The sequence below is a fragment of the Entelurus aequoreus genome, linkage group LG21, assembly GCF_033978785.1.
Source record: "Entelurus aequoreus isolate RoL-2023_Sb linkage group LG21, RoL_Eaeq_v1.1, whole genome shotgun sequence".
Lineage (NCBI taxonomy): Eukaryota > Metazoa > Chordata > Actinopteri > Syngnathiformes > Syngnathidae > Entelurus > Entelurus aequoreus.
In genome coordinates this window covers 10,828,286-10,851,356 of record NC_084751.1, presented here as the reverse complement: position 1 = coordinate 10,851,356, position 23,071 = coordinate 10,828,286, and the positions used below count along the sequence as shown (strand labels likewise).

At 39.6% G+C, this 23,071-nt stretch overlaps 1 protein-coding gene across 1 annotated transcript in view; it reads right to left on the bottom strand.

Moving 5' to 3' along the window:
- Positions 1-23,071, bottom strand: part of LOC133638377 (multidrug resistance-associated protein 1-like) — a 68,197-nt gene that overhangs the window by 1,884 nt on the left and 43,242 nt on the right. Inside the window, exons 16-25 of the mRNA XM_062030916.1 lie at positions 19,617-19,793; positions 17,579-17,746; positions 17,322-17,511; positions 17,166-17,225; positions 15,223-15,326; positions 11,701-11,908; positions 8,984-9,294; positions 8,715-8,914; positions 6,376-6,502; positions 3,526-3,627 (exon numbers count right to left, since the gene is read on the bottom strand). Coding sequence (XP_061886900.1) covers positions 3,526-3,627; positions 6,376-6,502; positions 8,715-8,914; positions 8,984-9,294; positions 11,701-11,908; positions 15,223-15,326; positions 17,166-17,225; positions 17,322-17,511; positions 17,579-17,746; positions 19,617-19,793 — 1,647 coding nt within the window. The remainder of the gene's footprint in view (positions 1-3,525; positions 3,628-6,375; positions 6,503-8,714; positions 8,915-8,983; positions 9,295-11,700; positions 11,909-15,222; positions 15,327-17,165; positions 17,226-17,321; positions 17,512-17,578; positions 17,747-19,616; positions 19,794-23,071) is intronic.

Here is a 23,071-nt window from a genome sequence, read left to right as displayed (position 1 = left end):
TGGATCAGAAAAGCAGCATGATGGAGACTAAAATCCCCACACACAACTCGGGCTGGGCGAAACTAATTGATGTTTTAAACAATCATGCACCGGCAGACTTCAAATTTTGCAATATCGAGTCGCGGGGCATGTTATCGATTCCCAAGCCCGAGTGAATTATTATTTTCTTACAGATTTTTTAACTGTTATCCTCTGCTCCTGTTTTAAGACTTCGAATGTGATGTAACAGGCTTCCGTAGCTAATTAGCATACAGTGCTAGGCAGCAGGCTAGCTTTGTACAGTAACAGTACAAAGTACAGTAGGCAGTCATATCTTCATTTCCACAGAGTTCTCTTAAAATGTCATTGAAGTAGGGCTGGGGGATATATGGAATATACTCGATATATGGCAAGTTTGTCTCTGTGCGATATAGAAAATGACTATATGGTGATATTGGAGTATACGTTCTCAGGCAGTTGCTTTTAGCTGCGGGCATTACACTACAGCAGTGGTTCTTAACCTGGGTTCGATTGAACCCTAGGGGTTCGGTGAGTCGGCCTCAGGGGTTCGGCGGAGGTGAAAACACACCCGACTCATCGTGTAAATAAAAACTTCTCCCTGTCGGCGTATTACGGATAAGGCAACAGCTGACTGATTTGCAGGTGTGTAATTTGTTGTGAGTTTATGCACTGTGTTGTTTTTGTTCTTTGAACAAGGTGATGTTCATGCACGGTTCATTTTATGCACCAGTAAAAAAACCATGGTAACACTTTAGTATGGGGAACATATTCACCATTAATTAGTTGCTTATTAACATGCAAATTAGTAACATATTGGCTCTTAACTAGTCATTATTAAGTACTTATTAATGCCTTATTCGGCATGGCCTTATTATAACCCTAACCCTCTAACCCTGACCCTAACCAAATAACTCTAAATTAGGTCTTTATTACTTAGAATATGTTCCCCTAGTGTCCAAATAACTCTAAATTAAGTCTTTGTTACTTAGAATATGTTCCCCATACTAAAGTGTTGCCAAAAACATAACTTTTCACAACCCCAATGGAACATCGACGTCCAATTGGGATTGTGAGTTTTTCCTTGCCCTTATGTGAGCTCTGTACCATGGATGTCGTTTTGGCTTGTGCAGCCCTTTGAGACACTTGTGATTTAAGGCTATATAAATAAACAGATTGATTGATTGATTGACTTTGTCTTGAATTTGAAAAAAAAAAACATTGTATTTTTCACTAAAGAAGGGGATCGGTGAATGCGCATATGAAACTGGTGGGGTTCGGTACCTCCAACAAGGTTAAGAACCACTGCACTGCAGGCTCTTCTCACTATTTATTGTCTCTCCTTCTCACAGAGACATAAAACAAGCGCACCTTCTTACATACGTCACATACTGTCGCGCGTGCAACATCATACGCCCTCGCCCAGCAGAGAGGTAGCAGCATGGTAGCGTAAGCCGTGGTGCTAGCAGAGTGGTGCGAGTGGTAATACGAGAGGGAGAAGGTGCGAATCTGGTAACAAATGGAGGAAGAAGAATTAATTCCCAAGAAAAACAGCAGGGGGTCCACCGTCTGGCGGTGGTTTGGCATCAAGCGGGAAGATGTTGAACAGACAACCGTAATATGTCAAGTGTGCGGCGAAAGCGTTGCTACAAAAAGTAGCAGCACTGCTAATTTGTAGCATCACTTGAAAAGTCAGCCGCTAGAGAATGAAGAGTGCTTGATACTCCGCATGTCAACATCTACAGCCGGTGCCACACCCACAAATTGCCCAAGCCACCATTTCCACATCAACACCGTATGAAAAAAAAATAGTCAACAACAGAAGTAGATAACGTCCGCAGGAACCTACCACATAGCGAAGGAAATACACTATTTGACTTCCTATTATGCAGCTCATTTTTATTTGACACTTATTGAAATATCTTGTGTGACATCATGCACAAAAGTGCACTTTATTTGTTTTAAACTATTATAGTGGCTTTCTGTACAAAAAGTGCACTTTAATTAAGTGTTGTTTTGATATGTCATATTAGTGACATCGTGCACAAAAGTGCACTCATAGCTTGTTTTAAAATGTCTCTGACAATCTTGCACTTTCTGTTTTGAAATGACATGAATGTTTGTGCCACTGCTTAATAACTGTTTCATAAATACACTTTTGGTAAATTGACTTAGTTGTGATTTCCCTCTCTGCATGAAAGTTTAAAATGAGCATATATTAATGCAGTATGAAGAAGAATGTTTTAATGTAGACACATAGAATTATCATACTGCTGTGATTATATGCATCAAGTGTTCATTCAAGGCTAAGGCAAAATATGGAGATATATATCGTGTATCGTGACATGGCCTAAAAACATCGAGATATTAATAAAAGGCCATTTCGCCCAGCCCTACATTGAATAGACATTTGCAACAGTTTGAAAAGATGGCGATACTAATTTTAATTAGCCTGACAACAGTAAAGTCCATTGTATGTTAGCATCAAGCTAGTACTTTTTAACTCTATGATTTTAGTTGCTAATTCCAGGCTGTTTTGTTGATTTAACACGTTTCTTACATGTTTGTTTGGCATATTATGTGTATATTCGTTTACTTTCTTTAATGTGCATAGCTTTACATCCATTTCATTTGGGATAAATAATAGTCAATAAACGCACTCAACTTATGTGGACGGCGTGGCGAAGTTGGTAGAGTGGCTGTGCCAGCAATCGGAGTGTTGCTGGTTACTGGGGTTCAATTCCCACCTTCTACCTTCCTAGTCACGTCCGTTGTGTCCTTGGGCAAGACACTTCACCCTTTGCCTCTGATGGCTGCTGGTAGCGCCTTGCATGGCAGCTCCCGCCATCAGTGTGTGAATGTGTGTGTGAATGGGTAAATGTGGAAATACTGTCAAAGCGCTTTGAGTACCTTGAAGGTAGAAAAGCGCTATACAAGTACAACCCATTTATCATTATTTATTATAACTTGAAGGTTTATGCGTCTTTAAATGAAAGGAAAGTTTACCTATTTGCCAAACATAACACCAACATTCAGGGAGTGCAGAATAATGTTTGTAACGAAGGGTCTTGTCAAATAATATCTTATATAAAAGGCAGCCGTAACTCGAGAGATACTTTTGTTTATATCTTGGAGCCTTCACATTAAAAAGCGCAGAGCGTCACATCCTGTCTGGCTGCGCTATCAAAATAAAGGTTCATAGAATAATAGTGGACACATTTACTGGCATTATTATTTTGCACATGAAGAAACAATATCTTAATGCAATTAGCAGTACAAGTACACTTTCTCTCGCAACTCCTTTATGATTTCAAAACTGCACTTTTGAGACAATCTTGTGTGTAGTTCAATAAATAAAACTTGTTTTTAAGTACATTTCTATTTTGTAGGTGACTTGAGACATTTTTGTTATTTAAGTACAGATTGAACCTAAACGTAGTTAACCAATGTGGAAGCTTATAAATCGGAATCTATTCTATTTAGAAATTTTACTGACACTAAAAAAAGTTTTCTGGTGCGGAAACAAACCTCTTTGGGCGTGTTGGCGTATTCCTTCACTCTCTCCACGGACACGATGTTGTTCTCCACGTCAGTCCAGGATCGAACAATCCAGCTCAGAATCCCTGTCACCTGCATGTGCACATGTTGTCATTAATATACTTGATCATCTGGTTACTGTCACATGGTTCTATCTTTACTTCTGTTTAAACGCAATAATCACTTATTCTTTTGTTGTTTGGACACTTTGCACTAGTTTTGGGTGATACTACAAATTTGGGTATCGATCCAATACTGAGTACAAACTCCAAAAGCAGTGAAGTTGTCACGTTGTGTAAATGGTAAATAAAAACAGAATACAATGATTTGCAAATCCTTTTCAACTTATATTCAATTGAATAGACTGCAAAGACAAGATACTTAACGTTCGAACTGGAAAACTTTGTTATTTTTTGCAAATATTAGCTCATTTGGATTTTGATGCCTGCAACATGTTTCAAAAAAGCTGGCACAAGTGGCAAAAAAGACTGAGAAAGTTGAGGAATGCTCATCAAACACTTATTTGCAACATCCCACAGGTGAACAGGCTAACTGGGAACAGGTGGGTGCCATGATTGGGTATAAAAGCAGCTTCCATGAAATGCTCAGTCGTTCACAAACAAGGATGAGGCGAGTTTCACCACTTTGTCAACAAATGCGTGAGCAAATTGTCCAACAGTTTAAGAACAACATTTCTCAACCAGCTATTGCAAGGAATGTAGGGATTTCACCATCTACGCTCCGTAATATCATCAAAAGGTTCAGAGAATCTGGAGAAATCACTGCACATAACATTGAATACCCGTGACTTTGGATACTTCTGGCAGTACTGCATCAAAAAGCAACATCAGTGTGTAAAGGATATCACTACATGGGCTCAGGAACACTTCAGAAAACCATTGTCAGTAACTACAGTTGGTCGCCACATCTGTAAATGCAAGTTAAAACTCTACTATGCATAGTGAAAGCCATTTATCAACAACACCCAGAAACGCCGCCGGCTTCGCTGGGCCTGAGCTCATTTAAGATGGACTGATGCAAAGTGGAAAAGTGTTCTGTGGTCTGATGAGTCCACGTTTCAAATTGTTTGTGGAAACTGTGGATGTCGTGTCATCCGAAACAAAGAGGAAAGGAACAATCTGGATTGTTATAGGCGCAAAGTGTAAAAGCCAGCATCTGTGATGGTATGGGGGTGTATTAGTGCCCAAGACATGGGTAACATACACATCTGTGAAGGCACCATTGATGCTGAAAGGTACATACAGGTTTTGGAGCAACATATGTTGCCATCCAAGCAACGTTATCATGGACGCCCCTGCTTATTTCAGCCAGACAATGCCAAGCCACGTGTTACAACAGTGTGGCTTCGTAGTAAAAGAGTGCGGGTACTAGACTGGCCTGCCTGTAGTCCAGACCTGTCTCCCATTGAAAATGTGTGGTGCAATATTAAGTCTTAAATAGCACAACGGAGACCCCCGGACTGTTGAACAACTTAAGCTGTACATCAAGCAAGAATGGGAAAGAATTCCACCTGAAAAGCTTCAAAAATGTGTCTCCTCAGTTCCCAAACGTTTACTGAGTGTTGTTAAAAGGAAAGGCCATGTAACACAGTGGTAAAAATGCCCCTGTCACAACTTTTTTAAATTAAATTATAAGTTAATGATTATTTGCACAAAAAGAGTTTCTTAGTTGGAACATTAAATATCTTGTCTTTGCAGTCTATTCAATTGAATATAAGTTGAAAAGGATTTGCAAGTCATTGTATTCTGTTTTTATTTACCATTTACACAATGTGACAACTTCACTGCTTTTAGGTTTTGTAGTTACTGGGGCACTAGTGGCCAAACTAATGTTCATACTTCACATTTTTAAGATACATTTTAGATCTGCAATCCCACAAAAACACAGGATGTTGTTGTAAGAATATCAATTAATATTTAGATAATTTCATTAATCCCTTTTATTACATACAAAGTGTATAATAAAGTCAATAGTGCAACATTTTTCCTGAATTGTAAACAATAAAAAAACAAAAACATACAATTTTGTGATGATAAAAAAAATATTGCCATAATCACTGCGGAATCGACCATACGCATGATTTCAAAAGCAAGCACGTTGTCCATCAATTTGTATATAAAAGACTACAAATCAAATGCATAGGAATTGTGTAATAATACCATGACGATTAAACATTGAATATATTCACTGTAACAAGCTGACCTCGGCGGGTAGACATAACTGCCATGCGGCCCTCAATGTTAGCGCCTTGGACGCCCTTGATTTAGAACCCAGTCGGTGTCAGAATAATTGCATCTAAATTATCACAAAACTTTGTGTTTCAATGAGTTCCCGGCGAGCAGACAAAAGCTGTCTTTGATCTTACCAATCAAAAGGCTTGTAAAACTCCACTGTGTAGGATGGGAAGCGACATGAAGGTGTCGGTTTCTTTGATGTATTGTAATCCACAGGAAGATTTTGACTTGACCCGAGATCTACAAAGCGGAGAGGAGGCAGGACCTGACCTCCCCTCCAGGCACCTTTTCTTTGAACTGTTTTGTAACCAAAGGCGATGGCTGTTTATGACCCCCCCTCCCTTTAGAAACAGCTGTTGCCATGTAATCAGGGAAAGTCCAAATAAAAGAGGAGGCGTACAATCTTTCGTCAGAGCGTGGTGGAAGACTGTTCTAAGAGTACAGCCCAGACGTTTCTCCTCAATTGAGCTAAATTGAATTCTGTCTCTGTTTAATTCCTTGCTTCTTTGTCTGTTTAATAGATGTCATCAGTGTTTGAACCTGACAGTCGGTGTTTTGGCCACGTTAGTTGATGTGTGTTTCATACCTGGAGAGAATGGGACACCGCCAAACCCACCACGCCTGGACTGAGCACATGCCGACTTTGCACCGAGAAGACGGCAGCGGCCAGAACCAGAAGATTCCCCAGGAACTCCAGGTTCACCGCCAACCATCTGACACACATCAATGTTTCTTTCAGCAAATCCATTCAAAGAGAAATTCCCACAAATACCGGAAAGTCCACACTGGATCATATTAAACTGGATCATATTAAAGTTAAAGTACCAATGATTGTCACATACACAATAGGTGTGGCGAAATTATTCTCTGCATTTGACCCATCACCCTTGATCACCCCCTGGGAGGTGAGGGGAGCAGTGGGCAGCAGCGGTGGCCGCGCCCGGGAATCATTTTTGGTGATTTAACCCCCAATTCCAACCCTTGATGCTGAGTGCCAAGCAGGGAGGTAATGGGTCCCATTTTTATAGTCTTTGGTATGACTCGGCCGGGGTTTGAACTCACGACCTACCCATCTCAGGGCGCACACTCTAACCACTAGGCATACTTGCCAACCTTGAGACCTCCGAATTTGGGAGGTGGGCGGGGTTGGGGGGTTTGGTGGTAGCGGGGGTGTATATTGTGGCGTCCCGGAAGACTTAGTGCTGCAAGGGGTTCTGGGTATTTGTTCTGTTGTGTTTATGTTGTGTTACGGTGCGGATGTTCTCCCGAAATGTGTTTGTCATTCTTGTTTGGTGTGGGTTCACAGTGTGGCGCATATTTGTAACAGTGTTAAAGTTGTTTATAAGGTCACCCTCAGTGTGACCTGTATGGCTGTTGATCAAGTATGCCTTGCATTCACTTATGTGTGTGTAAAAGCCGCTTATATTATGTGAGTGGGCCGGCACGCTGTTTGTATGGGGGAAAAGCGGGCGTGATGTCAGGTTGTAGAGGATGCTAAAGGCAGTGCCTTTAAGGCACGCCCCCAATATTGTTGTCCGGGTGGAAATCGGGAGAAAGTCGGGAGAATGGTTGCCCCGGGAGATTTTCGGAAGGGGCACTGAAATTCGGGAGTCTCCCGGGAAAATCGGGAGGGTTGGCAAGTATGCCACAAGGCCAGGTAGCCCGTAAGGACCAGATGAGTAGCCCGCTGGCCAGTTGTAAAAATAGCTCAAATAGCAGCACTTACCAGTGAGCTGCCTCTATTTTTTAAATTGTATTTATTTACTAGCAAGCTGGTCTCATTTTTAATTCTAAGAGAGACAAAACTCAAATAGAATTTGAAAATCCAAGAAAATATTTTAAAGACTTGGTCTTCACTTGTTTAAATAAATTCATTCATTTTTTTACTTTGCTTCTTATAACTTTCAGAAAGACAATTTTAGAGAAAAAATACAACCTTAAAAATGATTTTAGGATTTTTAAACACATATACCTTTTTACCTTTTAAATTCCTTCCTCTTCTTTCCTGACAATTTAAATCAATGTTCAAGTAAATTTATTTTTTTTATTGTAAAGAATAATAAATAAATTTTAATTTAATTCTTCATTTTAGCTTCTGTTTTTTTGACGAAGAATATTTGTGAAATATTTCAAACTTATTATTATTAAAATTCAAAAAAAATATTCTGGCAAATCTAGAAAATCTGTAGAATCAAATTTAAATCTTATTTCAAAGTCTTTTGAATTTCTTTTAAAAATTTTGTTCTGGAAAATCTAGAAGAAATAATGATTTGTCTTTGTTAGAAATATAGCTTGGTCCATCCATCCATTTTCTACTGCTTATTCCCTTTGGGGTCGCGGGGGTGCTGGAGCCTATCTCAGCTACAATCGGGCGGAAGGCGGGGTACACCCTGGACAAGTCGCCACCTCATCGCTTGGTCCAATTTGTTATATATTCTAACAAAGTGTAGATTGGATTTTAACCTATTTAAAACATGTCATCAAAATTCTAAAATTAATCTTAATCAGGAAAAATGACTAATGATGTTCCATAAATTATTTTTTAAATTTTTTCAAAAAGATTCGAATTAGCTAGCTTTTCTCTTCTTTTTTTCGGTTGAATTTTGAATTTTAAAGAGTCAAAATTGAAGATAAACTATGTTTCAAAATTGAATAGTCATTTTTTTCGTGTTTTCTCCTCTTTTAAACCGTTCAATTAAGTGTAAATATCATTCATTATTAATAATAACAGAGTTAAAGGTAAATTGAGCAAATTGGCTATTTCTGGCAATTTATTTAAGTGTGTATCACACTGGTAGCCCTTCGCATTAATCACTACCCAAGAAGTAGCTCTTGCTTTCAAAAAGGTTGGTGACCCCTGCACTAGGCCATATATATGTTTTTGCAACATGAACACACTTTGACGTTTATTTAGTTCCGACGCACCTGGTGGCCACAAATCTGGGAAAATAAGCCTCTTGGTTCTTGTCGATGCGATGGTCGGCCAGCTGCACAAAGCGTTGCTGTTCGCCGAACGCTCGAATCACGCAGACGCCCTGCACAGTCTCGTTGAAGTGGCTGTAAATGGGCGAGCGACTGACCGCCTCCAGTCGCCGAAGCTGACACGACGCCGCCACGTAGAAACTCTGCAAAGCGGGACGATCACAAAATCCCGTTTACGTGACGGCGGTGCCGGCGAGGAGCGAGCAGGTCACCTGTATGAAGATGTAGAGGAGGGTGAGCGGGAGCAGCACCAGCCCGCTGAAAGGTGTGGCCGCCAGGACGATGATGCAGACTTCCAGCAGCTTGAACAAGTAGCCCAGCATCATCTTCAGGCCTTCGGGAATCATGCAGTCGATGGCGTCGACCTCCTTGGAGAAGCGGTTGAGGAGGTTTCCGCTGGGCGTCACCTCGAAAAAGGACATTGGCGAGCGCAGCACGTTGTGGAGCAGGTCGGGGTGAAGGTGGCGTGACGCCACGATCCCGCCCAGAGCGATGGCCAGAGTCGTCCCAAACATGGCCATACCTGAAGGATAATCACAGATGAGGAAGTTACGGATCTTTGCTCGGCAGGTTTTGTTTGCTCTCAACATTGCTTGCATACATTTGACTTTCACACCACAGTAGTACCTCCACCTACCAGCTTAATTGCTTCTCCACTCAAAATACTTGTATCTCAAATCAACTCCGCCCATTGAAATGAATTGGAATCAATTTATTTGGTGCCTTGCCCCCTCTCACCCCAAAGAGCACCATTTTGACATGTAACATGCCTTTTAAAAAGAAAAACAAACTTTTGGGTAACGAATATTGTATGAATATAAAAACAATACAATAAAACTACATTATTTTTTGTCACCGATTCTGTTCATAACTTTTATGGACAGAATTTCTAGGCGCAGGATCCGGTTTGGTGGCTGCAGGATTAGGTCTCTGCTTTTTGCAGATGATGTGGTCCTGATGGCTTCATCTGGCCAGGATCTTCAGCTCTCACTGGATCGGTTCGCAGCCGAGTGTGAAGCGACTGGGATGAGAATCAGCACCTCCAAGTCCGAAGCCATGGTCCTCGCCCGGAAAAGGGTGGAGTGCCATCTCCACCCTTGCCCCAAGTGGAGGAGTTCAAGTACCTCGGAGTCTTGTTCACGAGTGAGAGAAGAGTGGATCGGGAGGTCGACAGGTGGATCGGTGCGGTGTCTGCAGTAATGCGGACGCGGTATCGATCCGTTGTGGTGAAGAAGGAGCTGAGCCGGAAGGCAAAGCTCTCAATTTACCGGTCAATCTACGTTCCCATCCTCACCTATGGTCATGAGCTTTGGGTTATGACTAGGGATGTCCGATAATGGCTTTTTGCCGATATCCGATATTCCGATATTGTCCAACTCTTTAATTACCGATATCAACCGATACCGATACTGATATATACAGTTGTGGAATTAACACATTATTATGCCTAATTTGGACAACCAGGTATGGTGAAGATAAGGTCCTTTTTTTTTTTAAATTAATAAAATAAAATAAGATAAATAAATTAAAAACATTTTCCTGAATAAAAAAGAAAGTAAAACAATATAAAATCAGTTACATAGAAACTAGTAATTAATGAAAATTAGTACAATTAACTGTTAAAGGTTAGTACTATTAGTGGAGCAGCAGCACGCACAATCATGTGTGCTTACGGACTGTATCCCTTGCAGAAAGTATTGATATATATTGATATATAATGTAGGAACCACAATATTAATAACAGAAGGAAACAACCCTTTTGTGTGAATGAGTGTAAATGGGGGAGGGAGGTTTTTTGGGTTGGTGCACTAATTGTAAGTGTATCTTGTGTTTTTTATGTTGATTTAATAAAAAAAAACCAACAAAAAAAAAACGATACCGATAAGAAAAAACGATACTGATAATTTCCGATATTACATTTTAAAGCATTTATCTCTAGTTATGACCGAAAGGACAAGATCACGGGTACAAGCGGCCCAAATGAGTTTCCTCCGCCTGGTGGCGGGTCTCTCCCTTAGAGATAGGGTGAGAAGCTCTGCCATCCGGGGGGAGCTCAAAGTAAAGCCGCTGCTCCTCCACATCGAGGAGCCAGATGAGGTGGTTCGGGCATCTGGTCAGGATGCCACCCGAACGCCTCCCTAGGGAGGTGTTTAGGCCACGGGGAAGACCCAGGACACGTTGGGTAGACTATGTCTCCCGGCTGGCCTGGGAACACCTCGGGATCCCCCGGGAGGAGCTGGACGAAGTGGCTGGGGAGAGGGAAGTCTGGGCTTCCCTGCTTAGGCTGCTGCCCCCGCGACCCGACCTCGGATAAGCGGAAGAAGATGGATGGATGGATGGATAGTTTTATGAAGTAATGTAATAATAATGTAAAGCATTTACTTTGGAGAGTGGACTTCTACGGTACCTCCTTTCAGTTGTTTCTCCGTCAAACACACCATCAGCTTCTTCTCCATGTTTTCATGGATAAATGTCCTGACTTCAGGTACTATCTTAACATTCTCGGCTGGCGTTGGACTCATTCTGCTTCAGTATGGAGCAGATTAGTAGCGCAACGCTAGCATTGCTTCACCAAGTTAGCTAGTTACACTCCATGTTTTTTATGATGATTTCTTTATATGATTCAATAAAGTCACTTTTTCTTCTCAGCACTGTCCTTTACACTCACTTTCTTGTTTCTTAGGAAAACAAAGTCATGTCCATCTCTGGCTATGAGCTAATGCTAGCGAATCTTTCAGAGTTCATTTTGACATTTGCCATGCTAACTAATGGTGGGGATGCTTGTAACTTAAAGCATAACAATTAGCTCTTATCTCAAATCACTCTTAAGTTGAGGCACAACTGTACAATTACTTCTCCTATACGATCATCACATTAAGGCTTTTTTCCAATGCTGTGACCAAACTGTTTTTAGAGAAGTTCAAGAAACCTTGAGTCAAGCCGAGCGCTCCGAACACGCTCAGTCTGAGCACGTGGTCGGCCTGGGTGCCGTTTATGGGAAGGTCGTCGGCCCACAGGCTTAGCCAGTAGCTGTACGCTAACGAGGCGGACTGGTGGAAGGCACACAGGAAGAGGATGGTCATGATGAGGGTCAGGCCGACGGTTCTGAAGTATTCCTGGTACACTTGCAGCTTTACCTGACAACAGAAGGCAGAGGAGTCAAGGTACAGTCGGCAGCATTGATCGTTCTGTGTTCACTTTCTGCATCTCTTAGTGGTTTTATGCTCCAATCCATATTTCAGGTTTGTGCGCAAAATTTCTCTGCTGGACTTGCCAGAAAACATCTATGAAAACCTTGTCATGACGTTAACATTCTCTAGATCAGGGGTCACCAACGCGGTGCCCGCGGGCACCAGGTAGCCCGTAAGGACCAGATGAGTAGCCCGCTGGCCTGTTCTAAAAATAGCTCAAATAGCAGCACTTACCAGTGAGCTGCCTCTATTTTTTAAATTGTATTTATTTACTAGCAAGCTGGTCTCACTTTGCCCGACATTTTTAATTCTAAGAGAGACAAAACTCAAATAGAATTTGAAAATCCAAGAAAATAATTTAAAGACTTGGTCTTCACTTGTTTAAATAAATTCATTATTTTTTTTACTTTGCTTCTTATAACTTTCAGAAAGACAATTTTAGAGAAAAAAATACAACCTTAAAAATGATTTTAGGATTTTTAAACACATATACCTTTTAAATTCCTTCCTCTTCTTTCCTGACAATTCTGACAATGTTCAAGTATTTTTATTTTTTTTATTGTAAAGAATAATAAATACATTTTAATTTAATTCTTCATTTTGGCTTCTGTTTTTTCGACAAAGAATATTTGTGAAATATTTCTTCAAACTTATGATTAAAATTCAAAAAAATGATTCTGGCAAATCTAGAAAATCTGTAGAATCAAATTGCAATCTTATTTCAAAGTCTTTTGAATTTCTTTTAAAATTTTTGTTCTGGAAAATCTAGAAGAAATAATTATTTGTCTTTGTTACAAATATACCTTGGTCCAATTTGTTATATATTCTAACAAAGTGTAGATTGGATTTTAACCTATTTAAAACATGTCATCAAAATTCTAAAATTAATCTTAATCAGGAAAAATTACTAATGATGTTCCATAAATTCTTTTTTTAATTTTTTCAAAAAGATTCGAATTAGCTAGTTTTTCTCTTCTTTTTTTCGGTTGAATTTTGAATTTTAAAGAGTCAAAATTGAAGATAAACTATGTTTCAAAATTTAATTGTCTTTTTTTTTCGTGTTTTCTCCTCTTTTAAACCGTTCAATTAAGTGTAAATATAATTAATTATTAATAATAACATTGAGTTAAAGGTAAATTGAGCAAATTGGCTATTTCTGGCAATTAATTTAAGTGTGTATCAAACTGGTAGCCCTTCGCATTAATCAGTACCCAAGAAGTAGCTCTTGGTTTCAAAAAGGTTGGTGACCCCTGGTCTAGATTGATCAATGTTTCTTAACTGGCCGCAAGCACTTCAATCAATCAATCAATCAATCAAAGTTTATTTATATAGCCCTTAATCACTAATGCCTCAAAGGGCTTTGCAAACCACAACGACATCCTTGAATCGGATCCCACATCCAGGCAAGGAAAAACTCAACCTAATGGGAATCGTCCCCCCCGGTGACCGGTGCAATGGATGCTGAGTGGATACAGTTAATAATGTGAGAGTCCAGTCCATAGGGGTGTCCTCTTGCATGTAGACAAGTCGGGGCTGATGCAGAGGAGTGGTCCACTCCTGGTCCCGACTTGTAACAGCTAGAAACTGGTCCGTGGTCATCTGATAACCTCTCCACGCAGGAGACGGGGGCAGAGCAGAAAAGCGAAGCGGCAGATCAACTTATCTAAAAGGTCTATTTCAAGCAGGGGTGCTCATTACGTCGATCGCGATCTACCGGTCGATCGCGGAGGTTGTGTCAGTCGTTCGCCAGCCAGGCATTAAAAAAATGAGCGATCATAAATCTTCACTATGACGTCACTTTCGTCACTTGATTGACATTCACGGCACCCGAGGGTCTTCTGAGATGACGCTGGCTGCTGCCAGCTCATTATTAAGAAAAAATGACAGACAGGAAGGCGAGAAACACTTTTTATTTCAACAGACTCTGGCGCCGCACCTGCTGTCAAAACTCCAAAGACCGACTGCACAGTTCCTGCCTTCACAATAAAAGCTCTGCTTCATCCTGCCTGCGCTAAGAGTCTCAGAAAGCTGGCGTGCACAAGCTAGCAAGCTACGGAGTTTGCCGCCAATGTATTTCTTGTAAAGTGTATACAAAGGAGTACGGAAGCTGGACAAATAAGATGACAAAAACCAACCACTTTCATGTGGTATTGGACAGAAAAGAGGACTTTTTTTCTCCTCCATTTGAAAATGCGGACGTTATCAGCACCACTGTCTGATTCCTATCAATGCAAGTCATCAGAATCAGTTCATACACCAACTTATATTCTTGTCTTCATGAAAGAAAGGAATCTATATGTGTTAAACATGCATGTATTATAATTAAACACCTTTAACTTGTTAACAATATTAACTATATGTGTTAAACATGCTTGTATTATCTTTAAACACCTTTAACTTGTTAATAATATTAACTATATGTGTTAAACATGCTTGTATTATCATTAAACACCTTTAACTTGTTAACAATATTAAGTATATGTGTTAAACATGCTTGCATTATCTTTAAACACCTTTAACATGTTAAAAATATTAACTATATGTATTAAACATTCTTGTATTATCATTAAACACCTTTAATTTATTAACAATATTAACTATATGTGTTAAACATGCTTGCATTATCATTAAACACCTTTAACTTGTTAACAAAACATGTATTTCATATATAAGTAAATATAAACTATATATATGAATGAGGTAGATCCCCACGACTAGATCAATTGAAAAGTAGCTCGCCTGCAGAAAAAGTGTGAGCACCCCTGATTTAAAGGCTTGGGTGTATAAATGAGTTTTAAGATGGGACCGCAAGAGCTGTTACATCACTTTCCCCACAACCCAGAAAGAAAACAAGTATGGAAAGTTGGGCTAGGAGGTAAAAATTGTTAAGAACCGCTGCTCTAGAGTAGTCAAGGTTAGTCGTCGTCTCGGCACTCCAGTAGAGCGGAAGCCAACCCTGGCATCTGAGGTCCTCGCTAAATACTCCAATCTCTGCTGTGTTTATTTCTTTATCTGAGTGTCTTAGCCTTTGTACGATGGAAAAATTAGATCTCTTATTTGTAGCCATTATGCTCTTCCAAGCATTAATGCCGGCATACAAAAACCCAATTTTGATCGTCGACTGTGGGAAAATAATTGCGAATCAGATTGGACTATGAAAATCCATAGCCCTGATATTGTGTGTATATAGATCGTGCTGCCTCGTCCAAGTAATGTAGGGGTTTGAGACTCTACGAAATGAATTTAAAAAAATAACTCACCCTCCCAACTTTAGCCGTGTCAGCCTGAGTGAGTTTCCCAGAATCGTCGGAAGGCAAGTCTTGGAGCGTCCCCACCACCTGAACACTGGCACCACCCATGTCACAGCTGAAAAAAGTAAGGTACATGTACAATTACATGATTGTTTGCTAAGATCAGTTTTTTTCTCAGCTCATGGACTTCAGATATCATGAAGTATCCTGTTCAGCTTGACTTCTTGCCCCACGTAAGCATAATATGGGCTGTTTGCATGACTAAATGAATGAGTTATTGTCATTTTGATGAGATTTTATGTAGGAAACAGATTATCTGATGGTTGGCATGATTTAGAGAACACGTGTCAAACTCCGGCCCGACATCATTTAACGTGGCCCGCGAAAGCCCGGGAATAATGTGGATACTTCATCTTTCTTACTAAAGGTTTTCATTGTTTCCATTTTGACAGAAAAAAATGTATGTAATACATGAAATGTAATATGTTTTAAACTTTGATATACATACACTACCGTTCAAAAGTTTGGGGTCACCCAAACAGTTTTGTGGAATAGCCTTCATTTCTAAAAACAAGAATAGACTGTCGAGTTTCAGATGAAAGTTCTCTTTTTCTGGCCATTTTGAGCGTTTAATTGACCCCACAAATGTGATGCTCCAGAAACTCAATCTGCTCAAAGGAAGGTCAGTTTTGTAGCTTCTGTAACGAGCTAAACTGTTTTCAGATGTGTGAACATGATTGCACAAGGGTTTTCTAATCATCAATTAGCCTTCTGAGCCAATGAGCAAACACATTGTACCATTAGAACACTGGAGTGATAGTTGCTGGAAATGGGCCTCTATACACCTATGTAGAAATTGCACCAAAAACCAGATATTTGCAGCTAGAATAGTCATTTACCACATTAGCAATGTATAGAGTGTATTTCTTTAAAGTTAAGACTAGTTTAAAGTTATCGTTATTGAAAAGTACAGTGCTTTTCCTTCAAAAATAAGGACATTTCAATGTGACCCCAAACTTTTGAACGGTAGTGTACAAATATTCAATTGTTATTGGTGTTAATCTTTGGGCACCTCACCATTCGATTCCAATTCTTGAGGTGAGGATTTGATTCATAATCGACATTCGATTCAACATGATTCTTGATTCAAACTGATTTTTGCAATGTATTTTTTGGTATCAATCAATCAATCAATCAATGTTTATTTATATAGCCCTAAATCACAAGTGTCTCAAAGGGCTGTACAAGCCACAACGACATCCTCGGTATAATAATAACACCTTAACAAAACAGCATACAGGTTACAAAACCTCCTTTTGGTTGCTGACGTATGACACATACGTGCACCAAGTAAGCATTAAGATGGCCTAAATATTTTTTATTTAATTCGTCAAAAAAAATGGCTGTTTATGACCCCCCTCCCTTAGAAACAGCTGTTGCCATGTACTGTAATCAGGGAAAGTCCAAATAAAAGAGGAGGCGTACAATCTTTCATCAGAGCGTGATGGGAGACTGTACAAGAGTACAGCCCAGACGTTTCTCCTCAATTGAGCCAAATTTAATTCTGTCTCTGTTTAATTCCTTGCTTCTTGTCTTGTTTAATAGATGTCATCAGTGTTTGAACCTGACACATAATATGATGATACTTTTATATTATTGCATTCACTGTTACAAGCGGCCCTCCGAGGGCAGCCGTGACTGCCATGTGGCCCTCCATGAAAACAAGTTCCACACCCCTGATTTAGACCTTCAATGTTAGGTTTCATGAACGGCCCAGCCTTCTAATCTCTTGAAAAACATGTTGATCTTTATCCTTCCTGGTCACAAAACTCCAGGAAACAGTTTGTAGTTGAGCATTTAAATAGTTGACACACTAAATTCCTAATCCTAGGTAACAACTGTTCAGATGGGTTTATTTCAAGTGTGTGACTAATGGTACCTGATCAACTGCTCCTTAGAAAGGTCGATAGAGAAGTCAGTGATACTCAGACGTGACAGCGACTTCCTGCTGACTGCACAATCACACCAACAAATGTTCGGTAAAGTGACTCTGTCATGTTTATGGATGTTCCGGGCGTTGATAATACCATTTTCTACAGCAAAACTACTTTTTTCCTTGTAGGCAGAGCTTTCTTTGGGCTTGTTTCCACTGAAGTTGTGGATCAATTTGGCGAAAGCTCGTTTCTGGTCCAAGAGCTCAGCGTATGAACCCATCTCAGAGATGTGACCGTCTTCCATCACCACAACCAAATCCACCTTCGGCAGCAGACTGAGGCTGTGAGTGACAAGCACTCGCGTCTGAACAAAAGCAACATTTCAGGGGATTGCAATGATAACATTCTGTGCTTTAAGATCAGTTCTCCACCTTGTTCTTCAGAAGTCCTTTGGGTCCAAGGACTCGGTCGAAGATATGCTGCCCCACATGAGCGTCGACGGCGGACAGTGGGTCATCCAGCAGGTAAACGTCCAAATTCCTGTACACAGCTCGAGCCAAGCTTACCCTCTGCTTCTGACCTCCAGACAGGTTGAGTCCCTGCACCCAAACATCACGCCGTCATCAGCAGGCGCTTCCTGGTTTCATACTGTGGTGAATTATACCCTGTACCATTTTTCTTATATGATTGTGAGCTAGCATGTGTTTGTATTTGGTCACAGAATCCTTTAGGGCAGGGGTCACCAACGCGGTGCCCGCGGGCACCAGGTAGCCCGTAAGGACCAGATGAGTAGCCCGCTGGCCTGTTCTAAAAATAGCTCAAATAGCAGCACTTACCAGTGAGCTGCCTCTATTTTTTAAATTGTATTTATTTACTAGCAAGCTGGTCTCGCTTTGCTCGACATTTTTAATTCTAAGAGAGACAAAACTCAAATAGAATTTGAAAATCCAAGAAAATATTTTAAAGACTTGGTCTTCACTTGTTTAAATAAATTCATTATTTTTTTTACTTTGCTTCTTATAACTTTCAGAAAGACAATTTTAGAGAAAAAATACAACCTTAAAAATGATTTTAGGATTTTTAAACACGTATACCTTTTAAGTTCCTTCCTCTTCTTTCCTGACAATTTAAATCAATGTTCAAGTAAATTTATTTTTTTATTGTAAAGAATAATAAATACATTTTAATTTAATTCTTCATTTCAGCTTCAGTTTTTTCGACGAAGAATATTTGTGAAATATTTCTTCAAATTTATGATTAAAATTCAAAAAATTATTCTGGCAAATCTAGAAAATCTGTAGAATCAAATTTAAATCTTATTTCAAAGTCTTTTGAATTTCTTTTAAATTTTTGTTCTGGAAAATCTAAAAGAAATAATGATTTGTCTTTGTTACAAATATAGCTTGGTCCATCCATCCATCCATTTTCTACTGCTTATTCCCTTTGGGGTCTCGGGGGCGCTGGAGCCTATCTCAGCTACAATTGGGCGGAAGGCGGGGTACACCCTGGACAAGTCATCGCTTGGTCCAATTTGTTATATATTCTAACAAACTGTAGATTGGATTTTAACCTATTTAAAACATGTCATCAAAATTCTAAAATTAATCTTAATCAGGAAAAATTACTAATGATGTTGCATAAATTATTTTTTAAATTTTTTCAAAAAGATTCGAATTAGCTAGTTTTTCTCTTTTTTTTCGGTTGAATTTTGAATTTTAAAGAGTCAAAATTGAAGATAAACTATGTTTCAAAATGTAATAGTCATTTTTTCCGTGTTTTCTCCTCTTTTAAACCGTTCAATTAAGTGTAAATATCATTAATTATTAATAATAACATAGAGTTAAAGGTAAATCGAGCAAATTGGCTATTTCTGGCAATTTATTTAAGTGTGTATCAAACTGGTAGCCCTTCGCATTAATCAGTACCCAAGAAGTAGCTCTTGCTTTCAAAAAGGTTGGTGACCCCTGCTTTAGAGCATTATCCTACTAAGGTCAAAAGTGCACATGTCCATCACAAACTCTCCAGAGAGTGGTGGCTCTTGCCCCCAGGAAATTGGAATCCTACCAGAATGCAGGTTTGGATTTTAGGAGTGATAAAAAAAACCTTATCAACATCTGGTAGGAAGCCCCCACAAGTAGGAGTAGAAGATAGGGGTGGAAAGTCACTCGATTCAAACTGCTCAGAAAAATATTGTCAAGGAAAGATTGACTGGCCAGACTGACCGGCTGCAAGGCTAGAACTACAAAGAGTAAGGGTCTTCGTGTAAAAGGTATTTAAGGACAGTTGTCCAAGAAGACAGCAGAAGAGTGATCAGGCTCATACTATTTCTCCTGGAGCTGCAGCTCCAGTCTGAGGCTCGCTGAAACAAATAAAGCTTTTTGTTCGACGATTCCTCGTTGGCGTCTTCTTGATCTTCATCACCCATCGCACGACCAACAAATATACAACAATACAAAATCGTGTTTGTACCTTTTCACCGATTTCCGCCGCATCCCCAGCTGGTAGCACTTCCAGATCCGGCAACAGAGCACAGGCCTCAACCACACGGTGGTACCAACTCTCTTTTCTCTCCAGGCCAAACAAAATGTTCTCCTTCAGAGTGGCATTCTGGATCCAGGCCTGTTGAGGCACATAGCCCACGGAACCCTGTGAAAGCCAAGTGAACCAAGGAGACATTTCAACAATATAGACATTTCCACAGAGCAAATAACTCAACGTTTCTAAGAGTGTAACATTTCTCATCTTGTTCCGTCTTTAAAGTTAAGTTAAAGTACATATGATTGTCACACACACACTAGGTGTGGCGAAATTATTCTCTGCATTTGACCCATCACCCTTGATCACCCCCTGGGAGGTGAGGGGAGCAGTGAGCAGCAGCGGTGGCCGCGCCCGGGAATAATTTTTTTGTGATTTAAGCCCCAATTCTAACCCTTGATGCTGAGTGCCAAGCAAGGAGGTAATGGCTCCCATTTTTATAGTCTTTGGTATGACTCGGCCGGGGTTTGAACTCACGACCTACTGATCTCAGGGCGGACACTCTAACCACTAGGCCACTGAGTAGGTTAAGCAAATGACACAGTAAGTTGAAAAATGCGGACACGTGTATTACTGGATACTTTCTGATACGCTTCTATCTTGTAGACTTTGTATCTGTAAGTCAGATGCAACTATAATTATTTGATACTTGTTCAATTAGGGCACATGTGTCAAACTCAAGGCCCGGGGGCCAGATCTGGCCCGCCACATTAATTTTGAATGGCCCGTGAAAGTTTGGAAATAATATGCATCAATGAAATACTTTCTTTGTTTTTCTATTTTGACAGAAAAAAGACATGTACTGCATGCAGTTATATACCTTTTAAACTTGATCTATCTAATAATGCAACAGATATTATATTATCATACATTCAAAACATTTTGGGGGTAAAAACATACATAAATATTTATTTAGCTTTATGATTTCAAAGCAAGTTATCCATCAAATTGTACACTGTAAACGTGACAATTTTTTTTTTTTTTTTAAACACCTTGGTCTTCAGAATCCTATCGTAAGAAAAAAACTGTGGTACCATTTTTTTTTTTACAGTAATACACTGTGTAAACAGCAACCATATTTTTAATGCAAAAAAAACCCCCAAAAAAAGGCAGCTCAATCACCAGAATTTTACAGTAAAATAGTCACAGTATTTTACTGTAAATTTTATGGTAAAATTCTGCCGTCTTTTTGTCAAGTCAACTCAAGTCGACTTTATTTATACAGCACGTTTTCAACAACTTTTAAATTGAACCAAAGTGCTTTACAGGTTAAAAAAAGCATAGAGCAAAAAACTAAACAAAACAAAAAAAACAAACAAAGAACATAAACAATGAATGTGCTGAACAAGATAGTGCAAATGCATTACGGTAAAAGGGGTCGAATAAAAAGTAAAAAAAATTTGCAGAATAAAAATGATAATAATAAAAGTGCGACAAATTGAAAAATACAACTAAAGCGAAGGGGTGGGAGTGGTGGGGGCTAGAAATTGTGACCGCAAGATCTACAGATTTGATTTTTTCTTACAATAATAATAATAATAACACATTTTATTTGGTATAGCGCTTTTCCAGAGGACTCAAAGACGCTTTACAGCAGTGGTCCCCAACCTTTTTGTACTTGCGGACCGGTCAATGCTTGAAAATTTGTCCCACGGACCGGGGGGGTAGTAAAAAAAAAAAAAATTTTTTTTTTTTTTTTTTTTTTTTGCCATAAAGAAATACAATCATGTGTGCTTACAGACTGTATCCCTGCAGACTGTATTGATTTATATTGATATATAATTTATATATTGTGTTTTTTATGTTGATTTAATTAAAAAAATAAAAAAAATAAAAAACTTTTTTTTTTTTTTTAAACTTTTTGTGCGGCCGCGGCCCGGTACCAATCGGTCCACGGCCCGGTGGTTGGGGACCACTGCTTTACAGGATAAAAAATGTACATATAAAACAGTTCAAAGTAATGATATAAAATACAGGAAATATAAAAGCAGTACATTGTAAAATACATAATACTAATAATGATAATACAATATACATTTACTAATCAAATGCATAGGTCATTATGCGGCTAATCCTTATACGTGTATGTTTCTTATAAATGTTACAAGCGGCCCTCTCAGGGCAGCCAAAACTGCAACGTGGCCCTCAATGAAAACCAGTTTGATACCGCTGAATTAGGGACATTTATTACACATGTCTCGCTTGTGTGCTTATCTGTTGTGTAGCTGCAAGCTCCTAGTACCCTTTAGCCCTGTTTCCTTTTTGTAGATGACTAAAATACCAGAGAAGACCAATTTTTCGTGCTTATTGGAGGTGTTAACTGTCTGTCTAATTTTGCATAGGTCGGAGATTTTAGATGCAAGCCGATATCATTTGATACTTGTTTACAGTTGTGCTCATAAGTTTACATACACTGGGAGAATTTATGATTTCTTGGCCATTCTTCAGAGAATATGAATGATAACACAAAAACCTTTCTTCCACTCATGCTTAATGGTTGTGTGAAGGTATTTATTGGCAAACAACTGTGTTTACTCTTTTTAAATCAAAATGACAAAAGAAAGTACCCAAATGACCCTGATCAAAAGCTTACATACCCCAGTGACTTTGATCTGATAACATGCACAAAAGTTGACACAAACAGGTTTGAATGGCTAATCAAGGCTCCAATCTTCACCTGTGACCTGTTTGTTTGTAATTAATGTGTGTGTATAAAAGGTCAGTGAGTTTCTGGGCTTCTGACAGACAATGGCATCTTTCATCCAGTGCTGCACAGAGGTTTCTGGATTCTGAGTCATGGGGAAGGCAAAAGAATTGTCAAAGGATCTGTGAGAAAAGGTAATTGAACTGCATAAAATAGGAAAGGGGTATAAAACGATATCCAAAGAATTGAGAATGCCAATCAGCAGTGTTCAAACGCTGATTAAGAAGTGGAAAATGAGGAAAATTGCCAGGAAAATTGTTCGAGGTGCAAAGAAAAATCCACAAATAACTTCAGCTGAAATACAGAACTCTCTGAAAAATGGTGGTGTGGCTGTTTCAAGATGCACAATAAGGAGGCACTTGAAGAAAAATGGGCTGCATGGTCATATTCTCTGAAGAATGGCCAAGAAACATACTTGCTAACCCTCCCGTTTTTAGCGGGAGAATCCCGGTATTCAGCGCCTCTCCCGACAACCTCCCTTCTCCCGACAAACTCCCGGTATTCAGCCGGAGCTGGAGGCCACGCCCCCTCCAGCTCAATGCGGACCTGAGTGGGGACAGCCTGTTCTCACGTCCGCTTTCCCAGCAGCTTGCCTGCCCAATGACGTCATAACATCTACGGCTTTTAGAGAGTAGAGTGCACAACAAGCAGAGAGAGTTCTTGGTTTCTTATGTGAGTTTATTGT